Source organism: Carassius gibelio, chromosome B21, assembly GCF_023724105.1.
Source record: "Carassius gibelio isolate Cgi1373 ecotype wild population from Czech Republic chromosome B21, carGib1.2-hapl.c, whole genome shotgun sequence".
NCBI lineage: Eukaryota > Metazoa > Chordata > Actinopteri > Cypriniformes > Cyprinidae > Carassius > Carassius gibelio.
Window position 1 is genome coordinate 14,179,771 of NC_068416.1, and position 17,562 is coordinate 14,197,332.

The 17,562-nt window shown below is 38.0% G+C and overlaps 1 protein-coding gene across 13 annotated transcripts in view; it reads left to right on the top strand.

Moving 5' to 3' along the window:
• Nucleotides 1-17,562, top strand: part of nrxn2a (neurexin 2a) — a 339,692-nt gene that overhangs the window by 106,551 nt on the left and 215,579 nt on the right. For 8 of the 13 annotated variants that reach the window (XM_052588890.1, XM_052588893.1, XM_052588894.1 and 5 more), the window contains 6 exons: nt 845-1,146; nt 3,677-3,721; nt 6,822-6,983; nt 9,469-9,895; nt 11,318-11,701; nt 13,947-14,150. In XM_052588890.1, the coding sequence (XP_052444850.1) occupies nt 845-1,146; nt 3,677-3,721; nt 6,822-6,983; nt 9,469-9,895; nt 11,318-11,701; nt 13,947-14,150 (1,524 nt within the window). The remainder of the gene's footprint in view (nt 1-844; nt 1,147-3,676; nt 3,722-6,821; nt 6,984-9,468; nt 9,896-11,317; nt 11,702-13,946; nt 14,151-17,562) is intronic. The other 5 variants (XM_052588891.1, XM_052588895.1, XM_052588885.1 and 2 more) reach the window with 1 other exon arrangement.

Genomic DNA, 17,562 nt, shown 5'->3' on the forward strand with positions numbered 1-17,562 from the left:
ATGCACATCCCAAAAGATTAACAGGTGGTGGGGGCTAGACATAAGGCCAGAAAATAAGTGCAAAACTAACGAGCTGTCTGTGAAGGTGCTGATTTTTAACGACCTTAAATAATGAAGATGAGATATTTTGACAAGCAGCCTCCTCAGTCACCTACTTTCTTAATGACTGTATTTTGAAACTCTACCTCGTTCATCAAAGCTTTCACATCTTGCAGTGGCGTTCACAAATCAAATCGTTATTTAAAAGTGCGGCTGTGTTTTATTTCAGATTATTCCTGACAGCCCGTTTTCAGCTCGTTTAATTGCACACTCGCAGTTTAATTTCAGGACGGCAAGCTTTACATGCATAAATGACCTTCACGATTAGCTGATGCGAATGGCGCTGGGGGAGATTACGCTCATTTACATGTGTGACTTCACTCACCTCTGCGGTTCATGTCTACGGGAAGCGTGAATAAGGAAACGTGGTAATCCAGTGAGATTTTCTCATGTCAAAGACATGTACAATGATTCATGCTTGCAGCTGTCTTGTACTGTTAATTTCTGGTTCGTTTATGCTTCATTTGAGCCAGTGGCCTTAAAACCCTCATTAGCGGAAATCACATCAAGGCTCAAGTCCTGCCTGAACATTTCTGGGTTGTAAAACCCGGTATGAGTATTTCACGTGCATTGCCATTTCATTAATTCTTTGTTTCCACTTGTTCATCCTAAAATGTTTGATTGGTTCTGTATGAGTCTATAAAACACAGATAATATAAAGAGGAGTCAGTTCTCATACCCTTGGTCCAAATCCATCCCAGCTCTAATGACCTTCCCTTGCCTTTTTCTTTCTCCCTTCAACAAGGCCAAGTGGAGTCAGTGGCCACGTTCAAGGGTAATGAGTTCTTCAGCTACGACCTGTCCCAAAAGCCTATCCAGAGCAGCACAGATGAAATCACCCTGTCCTTCCGGACGCTTCAGCGAAACGGCCTCCTGCTCCACACCGGCAAATCTGCAGACTATGTCAACCTGTCTCTGAAAAGTGGGGCCGTGTGCCTGGTCATTAACCTGGGCTCCGGTGCCTTCGAGGCTCTGGTGGAGCCATCCGATGGCAAGTTCAACGATAACGCATGGCACGCGGTCCGCGTGTCCCGCAACCTACGTCAGGTAACGTTCACCTTTGCGCATCGTGGCTCCACAGGGTGCTTCATTTGATTTTTTAAACATTTTTGATGACTATACTTTGGTCAACTTGTGTTATTAGATAAAGTAAATGTATAAATGCATAACTGCAGTATTAACTGTTGAAACTGCTTTTAGCGATTTCTGAACAAAAGTAATACAACACTTTGAGTTTGTTTTGGATAACAAGTGGAGGTTGCAATGAGATTGTATTTCACTACAGCAGTTTCAATTCAGTGTGAAACTTTCATTTAGCTATAAAATGTTTCTACTGAAATTATTGTTATTTCACATATGATTTTAGCTTTAAATCCTGCGGTACCAAGAGAATATTGGTTGTAGTAAAAAGTGAATTTTAGACTGCAAGTTTGCACTCTGTGGGAAGGGGTCATTTTAAAGCGAGCAGCCAAATTTACTTCAGGAATGACCCCTTAATTAGGCTTTTAGCAAAGGGAACTTAATGGAAGTGATTTATTTTTTTAACCCAACAGGATGTGTCATTTATATATTTACAGATTTTGCAGAAATGTGTCTTTTAAAACTGTAAATAAATGTATTTTGTTCATTTATTTATTTATTTTTAACTTCTGGTTCCTGAACTCAGTGGATGTTGGGTTATTGATTAAATGCCTGAAATAAGGTATGTGGTTTAACACAAGCTCATAATATTTTTTTATTTTATTCTATGACATTTAAATGCATCAGTAATACGATGTCTTGCTCGTTTGCTAACAAATTGCCAAATAGGACTACAAAAGAAGTTAAGAAGGGACATTAAACATCATTACGTCGAATAGGAAAGATAATTTGTTTACTAGATCACTTTTACAGCCATGCTGTGTTAATACTTGTGCCCCTGCAAACTATTCTTACTCAAACGTTACAATTTGTAGATTTTAAATAGAAATTGAAAGAGCTGACAGCAATTTGTGTTGGTGATATTATAATCACAAGGCCTATGCTTAGCTTTGTACTTCTGATGGTTGTATTTAAGCTTCAATAGTTTGTAAAAAAATGTTTATTTGTAAAGATCTTGATGACCAAAAGATGAATCATGAACTTTTGTTGGTCCCAGAGCTTGGTTTCTGCAAAAATCCACAAGACTATGGAAGAGACCTGAAAAAATCTCCAGATAAAGTTCAGATTCAAAATAAAGGGCTCACTTCCGAATGGAATTTACCTCGAGATGAACTGTTTCAGTGGCCCAGGCAGTTGTTTTGGAGCTTGTCCAGCTCACAGTGCTAGCCGTCAGAGACTTAACAAGGTAATATGTAACTCTGATAGCAAAATAGATTTACATTTTAAGCACTGCACAAAATATTTCTGTTGTTGGACTCTTGGAGGGCTTTCAGGAATCTTCTTCACTGCCAGACTGAAGTACCATTAAGCCACAGGCTCTTCCAGACATAGAGGGCAGTGATAATTACCTTTCAGTTGCTACTAACCAGTACGGATATGTGTGTGTGTGTGTGTGTGTGCGAGTCCCTGGTGAAGAGGAGTGTTTTGATCTGGCGACTCCATTCAAGTCCAGACTGCACCGCTCTGTTTCGCCTGTGATTAAATCCACGATGGTGCACATGCTTCAATTACGCCGGCAAAATAATCTGTCTGCATTCAGCAAGATTTCCATCTTGCGGAGAAGGGGGAATGTTTACTATTTATCATTTAACCTAAGAGAAAAGAGGTCCCTCTAGCACAGCCTTCAAAAAGCAGCGTTCATAGTCGAGGCTGTTTTTTTTTTTCAGTGCCATTATCCTGATTGTTTTCAATCTGTTAATGCTGAACTATGATTATATGATAGGGTGCATCGTACAGAAACACACTATGCCTGCTCGCTTCTGCCGCCGCTGATTATTTCTTCATTTGACTGCCGTAACCTTTAGCTCAAGTGTTGCTTACAGAGCAGAGCGCACCTTGCGTCTGTTAACGAACGAGCTGTTCTGCCACGACAAATTATGGAAGTACCGGGCTTGGCAACGCCGAGCAGGCATAAATGAGTGCATAACGGGTGTTGACATTTTTGCTTTTGTCATTCATTTACCTTGAATAACGAGTTAGTCGCTACTGCTGCTGTCATTCTTTATTCTAACGCCGCTGCCTCTGCAAGATCCCTCCTTCAAAACCCTCCCTGAACCATCTTGTTTGACAGATTAGTTGAATTCTCTCTCTTTTTGTCTCTTTTACTAACACTGAAGCCTCTTAAGTGGATTTGTCATTGTTTTTCTTCTGCCTTTACCCCTTCAAATACTAACATGAAAACCTCCATGGAATGTGAGCCACCTGTTTGCCGTTGACAAGTGTCCAAAGAAATTAGGTATAAACGAACAGATTTGAACAATTTTTCCTGGGAAGATATATTCTAATGGAGGGCGGAGAAATTAAGTATCATTTCGTGGCATGGTTAAATTTGCTTTTAAATTGCCAGTAAGTCATTTTCAATCCTTTTAAAGCATCTGTGGAGTTTATGGTATGTAATTTTACTCTCCCTCCTTGTTTTTTTTTTCTTTTTTTGAAGCGCGCAGGGGTTGGACTCCCTACGGTAAACAAACTGCATTATATGGTAGATATCACATTCTAATTTGTCTAGTTTGGTTTGGCCCTTTCTTTTTATCTCTTTTTTGCTTTTACTGTGCAGAAACGACTAAAGAAATGTTTAAATATGGCACCAATCCCCAGGTGCCATGCAAAAGTTCATTTTTTTGCCATTTGCAGTTTATGCACATTGTTTTTGTTTTTTTTATAGCACTCACTATCCCATCGCCCATATCCTTATTAAAATGCCTTTTTTTGTTGTATGAGTTCTAACATCAATAACACATCCTATTTGGCTGAGAGTTTCTACGGTGGGCATAAATGATGCTGTAAGCTGCTGACTTCAGTCTGGGCCAAACTGACAGGAAAACATATTTTTATGCTTAATGTAAATCCTGATGTATTGCTACAAACCATATCTTCAAACTTGGCATTTACATTAAATAACATGTCATTCCAAAATATAAACTACCCAGCGTCAGTCAATGTAAAAGGGCAGAAGGTGCTCTCTCAAAGCCTTTCGTAATTCGTCAGATGAAAGAAACAATCAAAAACAAAGATTTGACTGCAGCTCTTGTGCAGCGTTTCTGTCCACCTACTCCATTTTCCCCTCATTCTCCCCCTTTGATGTTGGCTTTTATTAAATGTTGCAGCATCTCATACAGAGATTTCGATGCACTGTAAGATGTGGCATTTAATAATACTGATTTTGCTTGGAAACGTCCCTTAATATGCAATGTCCTCAAACATTGTATTCATATCTGCCAAGTTAATCAGGAACAACAGGAGAGAAGGGCAATGAAGGCTTTTATCTGTAGATGCAACTGCATTCACTTTATTGTTAATAGCACATTATATCCCCTGTGCAATAAAAAAAAAAAAAACTCAAACTTTGTTGCAGACAGATGTTTTCAGTGTGAAGCTCAAAGTAGTTGTTTATAATGGGAGCGATTTAGTTTTGAAATGTCGTGAAGTTGTGGTCTAACTGTGGGTTGCTTATGGTTACCAAGCAACATCTTGGTCATATAGATGATATTCTTTCATATACTCCAGTTAATTTAGAATTCAACTGAATCTGTTATTTCTCAGTAGCTTCAAAATTGACAAAATATTTGTATTGTATTATTCTTTTCAGCCTCATTTTTAACTCAATCAATGCATAATGTAAAATTAATATATATAATATGTGTAATGATGTGAATGATGTTCCTTTTCGGTTTGCATCAGTCATTTTTAAAGTATTTATTAAACTTTCTAAATTAAATATTCTATGACAATGACTATTGAAAATAAAATAAAAATATTTGACTTTAAGTGATGTCAAATTTCTCTGTGAGATATGATTTCGTTCATATCACCTCATAAATACAATCAGATATAATATGTTGGCAACACTTTAGTACAGGGACCAGTTCTCACTAGTAACTAGTTGCTTATTAGCATGCCTATTCATTTATATCCCCAATCCTACCCAATGCCTAAACGTAATGACTAAGGCTTTTTAACTACTAATAAACATTAAATTAGGAGTTTATTGAGGCAAACATTGTAGTTAATGGTTTGTTAATGGTGAGAATTGGACCTTAAAGGAAAGTGCGACCAATTTGAATATGTTTAGATGTTTGCACTTTTTAATGTTAAAACGTACAAGCTTTTCTGTTTCTCCAAGTCACATGTTATTGACGTTCCTTTCTAATTTCCAGTTGCCTCACACTTTAATCTGAAAAGAATGACCTTGTACTGACAAACTGAGGTGTTCTGCTTGAGCACAAACACTCACTGTTTATATCAATTAAAAGTGGAAAATGACAGCTGTTATTAACCCTCTGTCTATGGAACAGAGATAAAAACGGACCTCCCTTACCCTTCCCTTCCTGTGGCAAAAGAGTACATCTTGTTTTCCTCATGCGTTTCGTTGTATTGATCTTTGTCATTCATTTCTTTAAGTAGCAGATGACATTTGGCACATTTTATCCAGCATGTGTGACATGTTGTTTGCATCACAGGACTTGCGCTTTGTATACCGTGTTTTTAAATATAATACGCAGCTTATACGCCGTTATACACCCGCATAATTTGCTTCCACTGCATGTGTGGGTAACTATTTTTGTTGATGTAGTGTGGTGCTTTACATAAGATTATTTTTTTTTTTGGCTTTCTTTTCCCCTCCATGTCTTGCTTTCTCTGCTCTTTCTCTCTTATAAAGGTTCAGACAAATGACGGGTTTCAATTTCAGGACAACTCACACCATCTACAATTTCCAGCAAAAAAAAAAAAATATATATATAATTTTTTTCTGGCTTTGCCTACTTGTCCGCAGTAATAATAATAATATTTGATGATATTAGAGATGGAATCTGAATCCTTTCTGTCTGTCGGCATGGAAACACCTAAACCCCCGAGCATTTATTAACACTGCGAGAAAACCACCTGTTTTGGATGTCTGCCAGTGTTTCCATGCTTCAACATTAACATTTACAAATATGATTGTGCTCTAGATTCACTGAATTCATCATACATGACTCTTTCTAGTGAGTGTAAGTCCTGAAATCGCAGCCCGAGCTGTCTTAACCGTCATGCACGGCTTGTGTATTAACAAACTGAAACCTATCGCTACCCAAACACCTCCAAAGTTTTTCTTTTGAAGACATCTCTTATGAAATGTGTACAGTTAATCCAGTAGTTGATCAGAACAGACCACCAACATAGTTAAAAGCAACCTCTGTTATACTAACAATCATTTTTGTGTCTGAATCCCCCCCTTTTATACTAATCTTGCATAGTCACCCTTAACATCACTTAACCCACTCAACATATAGTGATTCCTCTTAGTTCCTGTAACCTCCCCTTCCTGTCTCTCCTCTCCAACACTGACTAGTCCAGCACACAAGACAGGATTCCCTCATTCAGAAAGCAGCAATAGCAGACATAAAAATGGGTTGGCCCCTCGCTAACGTATGCATACAGAACCAGAGGAACCCCCACGTGAAACGTGAAGTTTTTTTAGTAGAGGAACTTGTTGAAACCAACTCAGATTTCAGATAATTAAAAGATTTCCCACGTTCCCTTTCTTGTTTCTTCCCTCTCTCTCTGTTTTCTATCCATCCGTGGCCTTTATGCAAACACAGGTGACGATATCGGTGGACGGCCTGCTGACAACCACTGGCTACACCCAGGAGGACTACACCATGCTGGGCTCAGATGATTTCTTCTACGTGGGCGGCAGTCCGAACACGGCAGATCTGCCCGGCTCCCCTGTGAGCAACAACTTCATGGGCTGCCTTAAAGACGTAAGAAGCGTTTTGTTTGTATATGAATTCAGGCGAGTTGGTCGGGACCTTCTTAAAGAAGTCCTAGTTTCTCGAGTTCCATTGATGTCGTTTTTGTTTGGCGAGCGATCTGTTCTCTTTTACCTCTTCCTTCTCTTTTTCTCTTTCGAACCTCTCTGAGCATGTCCCATAATTTATGTCATGTCTATACCGTTGAAGTTCCAGCTTTACTATCCTGACAGCCAAATTAAAAATTGATTTCCTCTATGGATCCCCATTGGACTGTCCCAGACTCTCCATCTCTGTCTCGTTGACCCCGTACTCTAGTAATCACCGCTGTCTACTTGCTCAACCATACAGTTAGTATCAGCGGCCCTCTTCAGCAGGCGCTTGAGCACTCCCTTATCGTGCCTCTGATAGAGACATATACACATCTACAATGCTGTGACGCTTTTGGGAATCTGTGTTTTGTCTTGTTTTTGTCTTGTCGCTCTTTCGATTTCATTTAGTCTTTTGTTGCGCAGGTTCTGGGTGTCATGTTTGTTGTTGGATGGTCATGTCAACTGCGTCCACCTGTGTAGCGTTTAATTAGGCTAGTTTGTCAAGGTATACATACCCTTTCAAGCCATTTGTCAGGTCCTTGTTAGTCTGTAATGTTTTTATTTTTATTTTTTATTTTTTTTGGTTCTTGTATCTTGTCTTTGAAAAGATTGAGACCACTGGGAACAAATCCCCTGTTTTTTGTTGAGAACTATTTGATATATTTAATAAAATATGAATGTAAAATTAACAGGATGATTTTTTTTTTTTTTTTTTTTGCAAATCAAATGTCTGCCTCAGATTTTTATACATGTATCCAACAATAAAAACCACAAACTGTATCACCATTTTGTCAATCAATTAATTGGACTCTTTTTAAATTATATATATATATATATATATATATATATATATATATATATATATATATATATTAAATTTATGTAATTTTCAAACCACTCAAACCATGGTTTAGGTAAAAAAAATAAAAAAAAATAAAGTAAATTAATGAGAAATAAAATGACTTACAGTCATTAGTTTGAGCTCCTGAGGTTGACATGTTCTGAAGGTTTAGAACCTTTTGTCTGATAACTGTAAAAAAAAAAAAAAAAAAATACTTTCAGACATTTTGTACCCCAGTTTGAATAGTGCCAATTCCAAGAATATTTTTACCTTTTCTGAAGAAAATGAAAATAGTTGTTTAGGTGTTCTGAGTGTTTTTAGTGCTTCATCATGCAGTTCCTAGGATGTTGTGTACGGTTGCTAAAGTTTCCCGAGTACAGAAAGAGTCTCCCTCTTCAGAGCATGTTATGGTCACACTTTAGTTTAAGGTCTAATTCTCATTATTAACAAACCCTTAACTATGACTTATGCCTCAATGAACTATTCATTTGCTGCTTGTAGTTATTTATATTGCATATTATTGTAGTTGTAGAATATGGTCATGCTGAATATATGCTATGTTACTAATAAACAGACAATATGTAGTTAATAGGCATGCTAATAAGCAGCTAAGTGAGAATTGGTATATGTGATCATTACAGTGACCTTCAATTACATAAATGTGAGCTGGGAAACAAGTGACGGACATTTTATAGAAGCAAAGGCTTAAGAAACATTGACATTACAGACCCGTATCTTAATCTGGTAGTGAATCAGGAAGATTAGGATGCTTAGGTTGTGCAGTCGGAGATTTTTTGAAAGGGTCTCATTGATAGATCCCTTTTTGTCCATGCTCTCTGGCAATAATTGCATTTTTCATGTTCCTTCGCTCAGAGCTGGCACCTCTTGTTTTTGCTCCTACCTCTCCCTTTATTTTTCTGTCATGAGGGCTGACGAGAAACATGGCTGTCTTGTGTTATTTTCAGAGACACTCAAGTTCACACCCAGCAACAAAGCGTCAGTCATCATCTTCGGACAGAGAGAGCTGCTGGTGTAAAAATCAAAAGCATGTTTGCTTTGCAGGGGCTGATTCGCCCATCTGGCTGTTGAGACACAAAAATCAACCCCAGGGGACACACTCCCAATGCATGTGCTTTAGGAAGGTCATTTCATGAGTAGTTTTGCTTCGCGTCTTACCGTGTGGGCTCGACATCATACCCTAGATCAAAATTTCTCAGTTGACGTCAGTTAATGAATGCGCTGTTTATGCGTGTGGTTCAGAAAACCACTTAGCTTTGGCATCGTCGGAGCTAATGTTAGCAGAGGATGATTCATCATATTAATGAAACAGAATATCGATTAGACGAGGGTTTCTGTAGCGCTCTAGATGAGGTCGCTAGGTTTATGTGATCCACTCGTGCTTCGAGTATTTAAAGAGACTGCTGTGTTTACTGACTTGAAAAGCGTGCCCCTGAGGTACACACATCAGCTGCGGTTTGTTTGTACCAGTGGGCAGTGGGCTACTCCATTCCACCCTGTTAGCATTCAAGTGATTTTTTCCCCTTTTTCCCTCTCCCCATCCCAGGTGATCTACACCAATAATGAGTTCAGACTGGAGCTCTCCCGCCTGGCTGAAATGCGTGACCCCAAGGTCACCCTCCACGGTGACCTGACCTTCCGCTGTGAGGATGTCGCCGCGTTAGACCCCGTCAGTTTCGACACGCCGACCGCTTACGTAACCCTTCCGCGCTGGAACGCCAAGAAAACTGGTTCCGTGTCCTTCGACTTCCGAACCACTGAACCCAACGGCCTCTTGCTGTTCAGCCACGGCCGGCTGCAGGGTTCCAAAGACCGCAGACCGAAGGTTGACTTCTTCACCATGGAGCTGCTTGAAGGCTTCCTCTACCTGCTCATGGACATGGGCTCCGGGAGCATCAAGATGAAAGTCGGGAACAAAAAGGTCAACGACGGAGAATGGTGCCATGTGGATTTCCAGAGAGAGGGCAGGAAAGGTCAGGATACTGCAAGATCAGCACACATTATATTATTCAGCTGTTTAATAAAGTAGTTTTAACCTACTGTACTTGCTTGTGAGACTAAAGGGACATTTCCTCTTAATCTAAAAGCACTTCCTCATTCTGCCCGCTTAGGGTCCATCTGATATGCATACTTTACAAACTGCTAAATCACTGTACTCCATTTCTTCTACTTCTCATTACCTCTCATTACTGTAAGAGCTCAACTCAAATACACTTTCCACAGTTTAAAAGCAGCAGGCCCAGCGTGGGATTTAGCAAATCCGGGGGGAAGAGGTTGAAGACCTTTCCACTAGCTCAGCTCAGGGAAAAAAAGGAAGCACAGTGGATTGCTAAATTAATGAAACTTCCTTTTTTTTTAGCTTGTGACAGTCATTGTACAGTAGCTACACTTATTTCATGAGTCACTAAACGGATAGTCTTTGGGGATCAGTAGTAGCAGCATTAATTCAATTAGTTTTAGTTAATTATTAACTAGGGCTGTCAATTAAACGTGTTTATTAACTGCTACTGCAAGCAACCCAGGGTTGTGCCGTTCATGAGTTTGAATTTGAATTTTCTAGTTAAAATTAATCTTTTTTTTTTTCTGCTTCCTTAACATGAAAATTCCAAATGTTTACCGCCTCGGCTCCAATTGAATTGCATTGCAGACAACATTCTGCAAATGATTTTGATTATTTACAATTTAGAGTTTAATTAATCAACATATTGTCACATTTATTATTTTTTTATTTGGTCACACTTTATTTTAGGGTCCAGTTCTCACTATTAACTAACCATTAACTATGACTTTTGCCTCAAATAACTCCTTATTTGCTGCTTATTAATAGTTTATAAGGTAGTTGTTAAGTTTAGGGTATTGGGTAGGATTATGGATGTCATGCATTATATGTACTTTATAAGAACTAATAAACAGCCAATATGTTCTTAATAGACATGCTAATTAGCAACTAGTTTTTAGTGTGAATTGGACCCTATACTAAAGTGTTACCTTTTATTTTATATATTTTTTTACATTACAGTGTCACTTTATGGACCAACTCTCACTATGAACTGGTTGCTTATTAGCGTGCATGTGGCTATCATATTGGCATTTTAGTAGTACTTATAAAGAACAGACAGTATTAATGCCTTATTATACATGACCATATTTTAGATCCCTTAATTCTACCTCATACCTAAACATAACAACTGCCTTACTAACTATTAATAAGCAGCAAATTAGGAGTTTATTGAGACAAAAGTCTTAGTTAATAGTTAGTTAATAGTAAGAACTGGTCCCTAAACTAAAGTGTGATCAATATTTCTAGATCAAATTACATTCTTTTTTTAAAAAAATTGGGTTTACTAGGAGATTATCACTGAGATATCACTTTCTCCTCATTTCTTATCTTCTAGGCTCCATCTCCGTTAACGGCCGTAGCATGCCTTTCTCCACCAACGAGGGCAGCGAGATTCTGGATCTCGATGGTGAAATGTATCTGGGGGGTCTGCCTGAGGACAGCGGGAGTCTTCCTCTCCCCCCAGAGGTGTGGACCGCCCGCCTCAGGCTGGGCTTTGTGGGTTGCGTGCGGGATCTCTTTATAGACGGGCGCAGCAGGGACCTGAGGCGGCTGGCGGAGCTTCAGAGCTCTCCGGGGGTCAGCAGCTTCTGTACGAGAGAGACCCATCGGAGGTGCAGCTCGGAGCCCTGCGCCCACGGAGGCCGCTGCCGCGAGGGCTGGAATCGACACGTCTGCGACTGCACTGGAACTGGATATCTGGGTCCCAACTGTGAGATGGGTGAGGAAAGTAGGGCTTAAAGCAGTGGGAAGGGAGGATTAATGATGGGATTACTTCTCACCGATGAGACACGTTCTTATAAAGAAGAGCAAGGCTTTAGTGCTTCACTTGTGTACTTTATATTGAGATACAGCTGCACTTCAGCTCCATTCATCAGATCGCACCTGCCTAGACCTTTTTCTGCTATTGCTGTATCGTTTCTAACTCTCTCCTGCCCTCTGCTGTCTATCGCTAAGAATAGCAACGTGTGTCCAGGACAGAAATGCCACGGGTGACTCAGCGAGGGTCCACAAACTCTTCAAGCAATATTTTACAGCTTTTCTCAGTCACTTTGACTCAGTTCTCAAGAGTTTCTTTTTCTCACAGTTATAAGTTCAGGTGTCTGAACAATTAGTTTCTTGTTCAAATCAGATTTGAATTTCTTATTGATTTAAGCAAAATTGCAGTAAAATTAGTGCAATTGTCTAAAATTAACATAATAACTAAATGCACATGGCTTCTTGATCAAAACTCATGAGTTGATTCTCAGTGAAACTGTCAAACTCTTCACAACTTCTAAATGTTCTTTCATCGTGTGAGCCATCACATGCAAAAAAGATCCATTCAGCTATCAAAATCTAACGAACCTGAATAAAATGGAAACTAAACTTAATAAAACTATGTAGACACATTTTAAAAACAGTAACTAATAAAAATGACAAAACACAACAAAGTTACTACAGTTGAAATTGAAATGGAAAGGAAAAAAATCTATAGTGTTGCTGGAAGGTAGTAAGTAATGTTGAATAATGCTAGTCCATCAATCAGCATGTGATTCAAAGTTGATGTTTTTTACCAATAACATTTTGCTTTTCAAGCAGGAATAAGCTAGTTGGTCAAATAGTCCCTTGAGGGCTGAGACATTTGTTCATTTCCCTAAATGAATTAAATATAAACTGTCATACTTATAACCATGTATACACACTCTTCATAAAGTCCCAATTTTACAAACATTAATACAGTCAGGAATAGGCGAAGCGTGTGTAAGGCTAAACCTTCCCCTGGCCATGGAGACTTGGGGCAAAAATGCCACTAAATTGGACAAAAATGCCCCTGCGCAAACAAATTAAACATCTGTTGCTAACAAAGTGAAAATGAACATACAGTGTGTCATTAAATTAAGATCTTCTCATTTTAGGCGTTTTTACATTGTTGCGCATTTTAACCAATCACACGCAATTCTGTTGAGCTAAGGAATGCAATGACCAATCATAGGCGTTCAGATGAGTCATCTCTGAAAGTCATCAGTTTTGAGTGCGCTTTGGGATTCTCTCATCATAAACAAGAAAGCACAGATGCAGGTACAGTGTACGCAAGTTAGAGATTCATTTCACAGTGTATACAGCTTCAGTGAGTGTAACGATAGTTTTTTTTTTTTTTTTTGAGAGTGCTTAAACTCCCAATAGATCAAAGTTAGTGATAATGTCACTCTCTATATGTAATGTATTCGCTGTACAAATAATCATGAAAAGGAAACGTTATATAGCCTAATTATCAATTTCTAATGTTTTTATTAAATTGTAATTATGTTAAATACAAATTCAGCCCCATTAAACATATTTTATTAGCCTATATGACACCCATGTCTGGTTGGTGGCTAAAAAGATGGGTTTATGGTGTTTAATACATTTGGCTGCTTCTAGCCTTACCCTGGAGTAAGTTCACCCTCTGCCTATGCAGTCAGGAGATGGTGTGATGCAATGAGTGGTTTCCACATTTTTAAACATTTAAAATGCATGAAAAGAAATAGTTTCTATCACTCTGTTTATCACTCTTGAAATGACCTGTGCACTGAATAACCTATCCCTCATACTTACATAACAATAGCAGTCTATTTATTTAGTGGTCCAAGTTGAAGTCAGTATGTATATTAATGACAATATGGGACAGTGCTGCGCGCTGCAGGTACATGTACAGTCAGACAAAACGACGTGCGCAGTTATCAAAGGCACAAGTGCGCGTACAGTCGAGGGAAACATGTGTTCGTTAGTTAAAGACACGATGCGGCACGGAGAGTCTGTGGAGTACGCGTCATTGGAAAACTTTTCCTTTTCGGGAAAAACCGAATCATCATAACACTGGCACAAGGCTGCTCAAAGCGCCTGGTCAAGTTTTGCAGGTTCTGAAAAAGAAAAGGTTCTCGTTGTCTTGTTTTTGAGACCTGTGTTTTCTGACCTGTTTTCCCTTTTTGTGTTTGCTCTCTCAGAATCCGCAGTGCTGAGTTATGATGGCAGCATGTTTCTGAAGGTCCTGATGCCTCACGCCGTTCACACTGAGGCTGAGGACGTGTCTCTGCGCTTCATGTCTCAGAGGGCTTACGGTCTGCTCATGGCCACCACCTCCAAAGAGTCTGCTGACACCCTGCGCCTGGAGCTCGACGGGGGAAGAGTCAGACTCACCGTCAACCTAGGTGACCTTCCACCCCTGACCTCCGAACTCGAGGCACTCATAGAACAAGTCTGGGGTTCCTCCCAGAATGCATTTCATCTTCATTCCTCCATCTTTATCTTTTTCTTGTCTTTCTCTCTCACTTTCTTTCTTTCTCTCTCACTTTCTTTCTTTCTTTCTTTCTTTCTTTCTTTCTTTCTTTCTTTCTTTCTCTCACCTGTGCAGCCTTCAATGGCTACCTTTTCTGCAGCTTTCAGAGCAGACAGCCAGAGAGACCAACCCATGTAGTTTGTCCTGTGAAGGCACATTGAGTCATAGTAGGGGAGATAGAGGGGAAATTATATCATTATTAAATATATAATTAGAATTTCCATTGTCCTACATTTTTCTACCTGCTATCTTTAGGTAAAAGAAATATAATATAATATAATATAATATAATATAATATAATATAATATAATATAATATAATATAATATAATATAATATAATATAATATAAGGAAGATAATTAATAATTAATGAAGAAATTATGTAATTAATAAAAAATATAGCGTTTGTTATGCAATACAAATAATAATATAATATAAAATGTAAGATATATTAAAATTGAAGAATAAAAAATAGAATTTATATAAAATAATAGTAATAATAAATTAAATAATACTTTAAAAATAATTAAAAAATAATAATATGAAATAGTTGTTTGTATGTAACCAAATACTTTTGTGAAAGAATTATATATTTTTAAGCTCATAACATTTTATTACGTTTAAAAGATTCAGTCTTGTAGTACAGTAGTTATACTGTACTAGTGTAAAATTTTTCTATTAACCTGATAGCCATAAGGAGATCTTCCACAGTGGCTATGATCTGATGTTAATATTAACTTAAAAAGAACAGCTTTTCTATATAAAATGCTGTAGATACAAGAAATAATAGATAGAACTTTCATTCGAAAGGCTGTCAAATTTTAGATGGGAAGAATATCACAGGGGGTTCAGGAAATACTTTATACTTAAAGGTATAGTGATAAAAAGTAATAGAATCACATTTCTTTATTCAAACAGAGAGAAAACTTTCCCAAGCATAAGCGGAATAAGGGTGTACTCACACTACCCACGGTTGCCTTGAACCGAGCCCAAGCATGATTATCTGGACTATCCTGTCCCGTGCTCTGGCTTGGGCATGGTTACGATCGCCTAGTGTGAGGTCACCCTACGTGTTAGACGTCTAGCTTGTTTGTGATTAAAGAAATGTAATTACCCCCTGATCTCTCCCACCAGAAGAACCAAACAGTAATTCTTCTAAAGTCTCTCACTGCCCTCTCAGCTCAGCCTCCTGCTCTAACGGCAGACTGTGTCTGTTTGTACAGAAGATTACAGACAGTTCCAGGCCACAGGAGAGTGGAGTCTGAGCTAGTGTTTCTGTCTCCGAGCAGTGTGAAAGTGAGACAGGTCCCTGGCTGTCTGTGGTCACTCTTCTGTAGCGGTTGACAGCTTGAGAGTTCACCACAGCCAAGAGTGCTCACACCGTTCCATAGGATCAGCTGCTCCTTGTTATTACCCGTCCTTAGTCATATCATCAGCCTTTGCAGTGGGGACATTAGGTCTTTACCTTATCAATTCCAGTTAATATAACAAACAATTGTCAAATTATATGTGACTCCGTGTTTGAGAACCTAGCTAAAGTTGCATAATCTAATTCTGAGATAAAGAGCGTCAAAGTAATCATAGTAGACATAGTTATTTTTTATTTTTTTGGTTATTGCTGTAAATTATAGGTTATATCAAAGTATTTCAGATACAGTTCTCACATTAGCGTACCAGAGGCTGACTTTCTAAACACTAATTTAAATGGTCTCCTAACAGAAACACGTGCTTATTCTCATATAGTTTGGTTCAGAAACATATTTTCTACCATTAGAAAGTTTTGTAATAGTAAGTAGTAATTCGGTCTTTGGAAACTTTGGACACTTATCATGATGCTGATGCTTCAGGTGGATGAATTCCTATCGGACATAGTAGTACCTGCATCGGAATCAGAAAACAAAAGATTAGGCTAGATGTTTAAATAAATACCAAATAGGTATAGGCATAAAAAACTACAAAACTGACAGAAATTCATCAAATCTTTGATATGTCTTTGCTCAGTCAATATGAAAGATATCAAGGTTATATTTTCACAGAATGATGTTTAGATTATATTGGAAAGATTTTATGAAATTTATGAAAACAGTGAATCACGAAAATTACTTTACCTGGGTTTTCACAGACAGGGTCACATATTTTTTTGAGATTCTTCTATAAGTCAAAATTCTGTTTTATTTGAACCAAAAGATGAAGTAATAATGATATTAGTGGTGCTGTAAAAGTATGCAGCATTATGAATTTTGTGATGATTGTAATACGTATATGGATATTTTATTGAAAAAATTATATGTGTGTACGCTACCATTCAAAAGTTTGGGGTCTGAAAGATTAAAACATTTGTTCGGCATGGAGGCATTAAAATGATCAAATGTGACAGTAGAGATATTTATAATTTCTCATAATATTTCGGTTTCAAATAAATGGTGTAGTCTTGAACATTTTATACACCAAAGCATTAAAAAGAATGTATGACAGTTTTCAGAAAAACAATTTAAGCAGCACATATCAGAATGATTTCTGAAAAGATCATGACACATCACAAGAAATGCATTACATTTTAGAATCTATTAAATTATATATGTATATATATATATTTTTTTTTTGATTATATTGAAATAATGTCACAATAGTACTTATTTTTTTTATTTTAATCAAACTAAATGCAACCTTGGTGAGCAAGAGAATATATATATATCTCTTACCAACCCCAAACTTTTGAGCAGTGTGTACTTTGTTATATTAGTTAATGAAACTGAAAACTTTTTCTTTCTTTTTTTGGTTCTTCTGATTTAAGGCGTTTCAAAAGAGAAGCATTGATATATATATATATATATATATATATCTAAATTTTTAAAAAGGCTGAAAAAATATTGGGTGTATATTTGTTTAGTTCTGCCGCCCAGTCTCTAGGTGACCTGTTTTGTAAGCATGAGCTCTTGGCTGATGGTGCAGACTGCCCTTGCCTACAGTCATACTGGCAGCACCCACATACAAGGAGGAGGCACAGCACAGGCTAAATCCAATATTTTGTCTGTGTATTTATAAACTGCCAAATGCCACATATCCTGTCTGGCATTCCACTTGTTCTCAGTTGTGCTGTCTCTCGTCCTGTGATTGTGGAGTGTGGGCCTTGTAGAGGGGGTCATTCTGACTCTCACCTTGTCCCCGGATGGTTGACTCTATGCAACAATTGTTTGTTTGTCTGCAGATTAAACCTTGAAGGATGTGGTTTTTGAAATTTGAGTTTCTTTTCCTTTAAATCTCACCATCTCACTCTCTTTCCC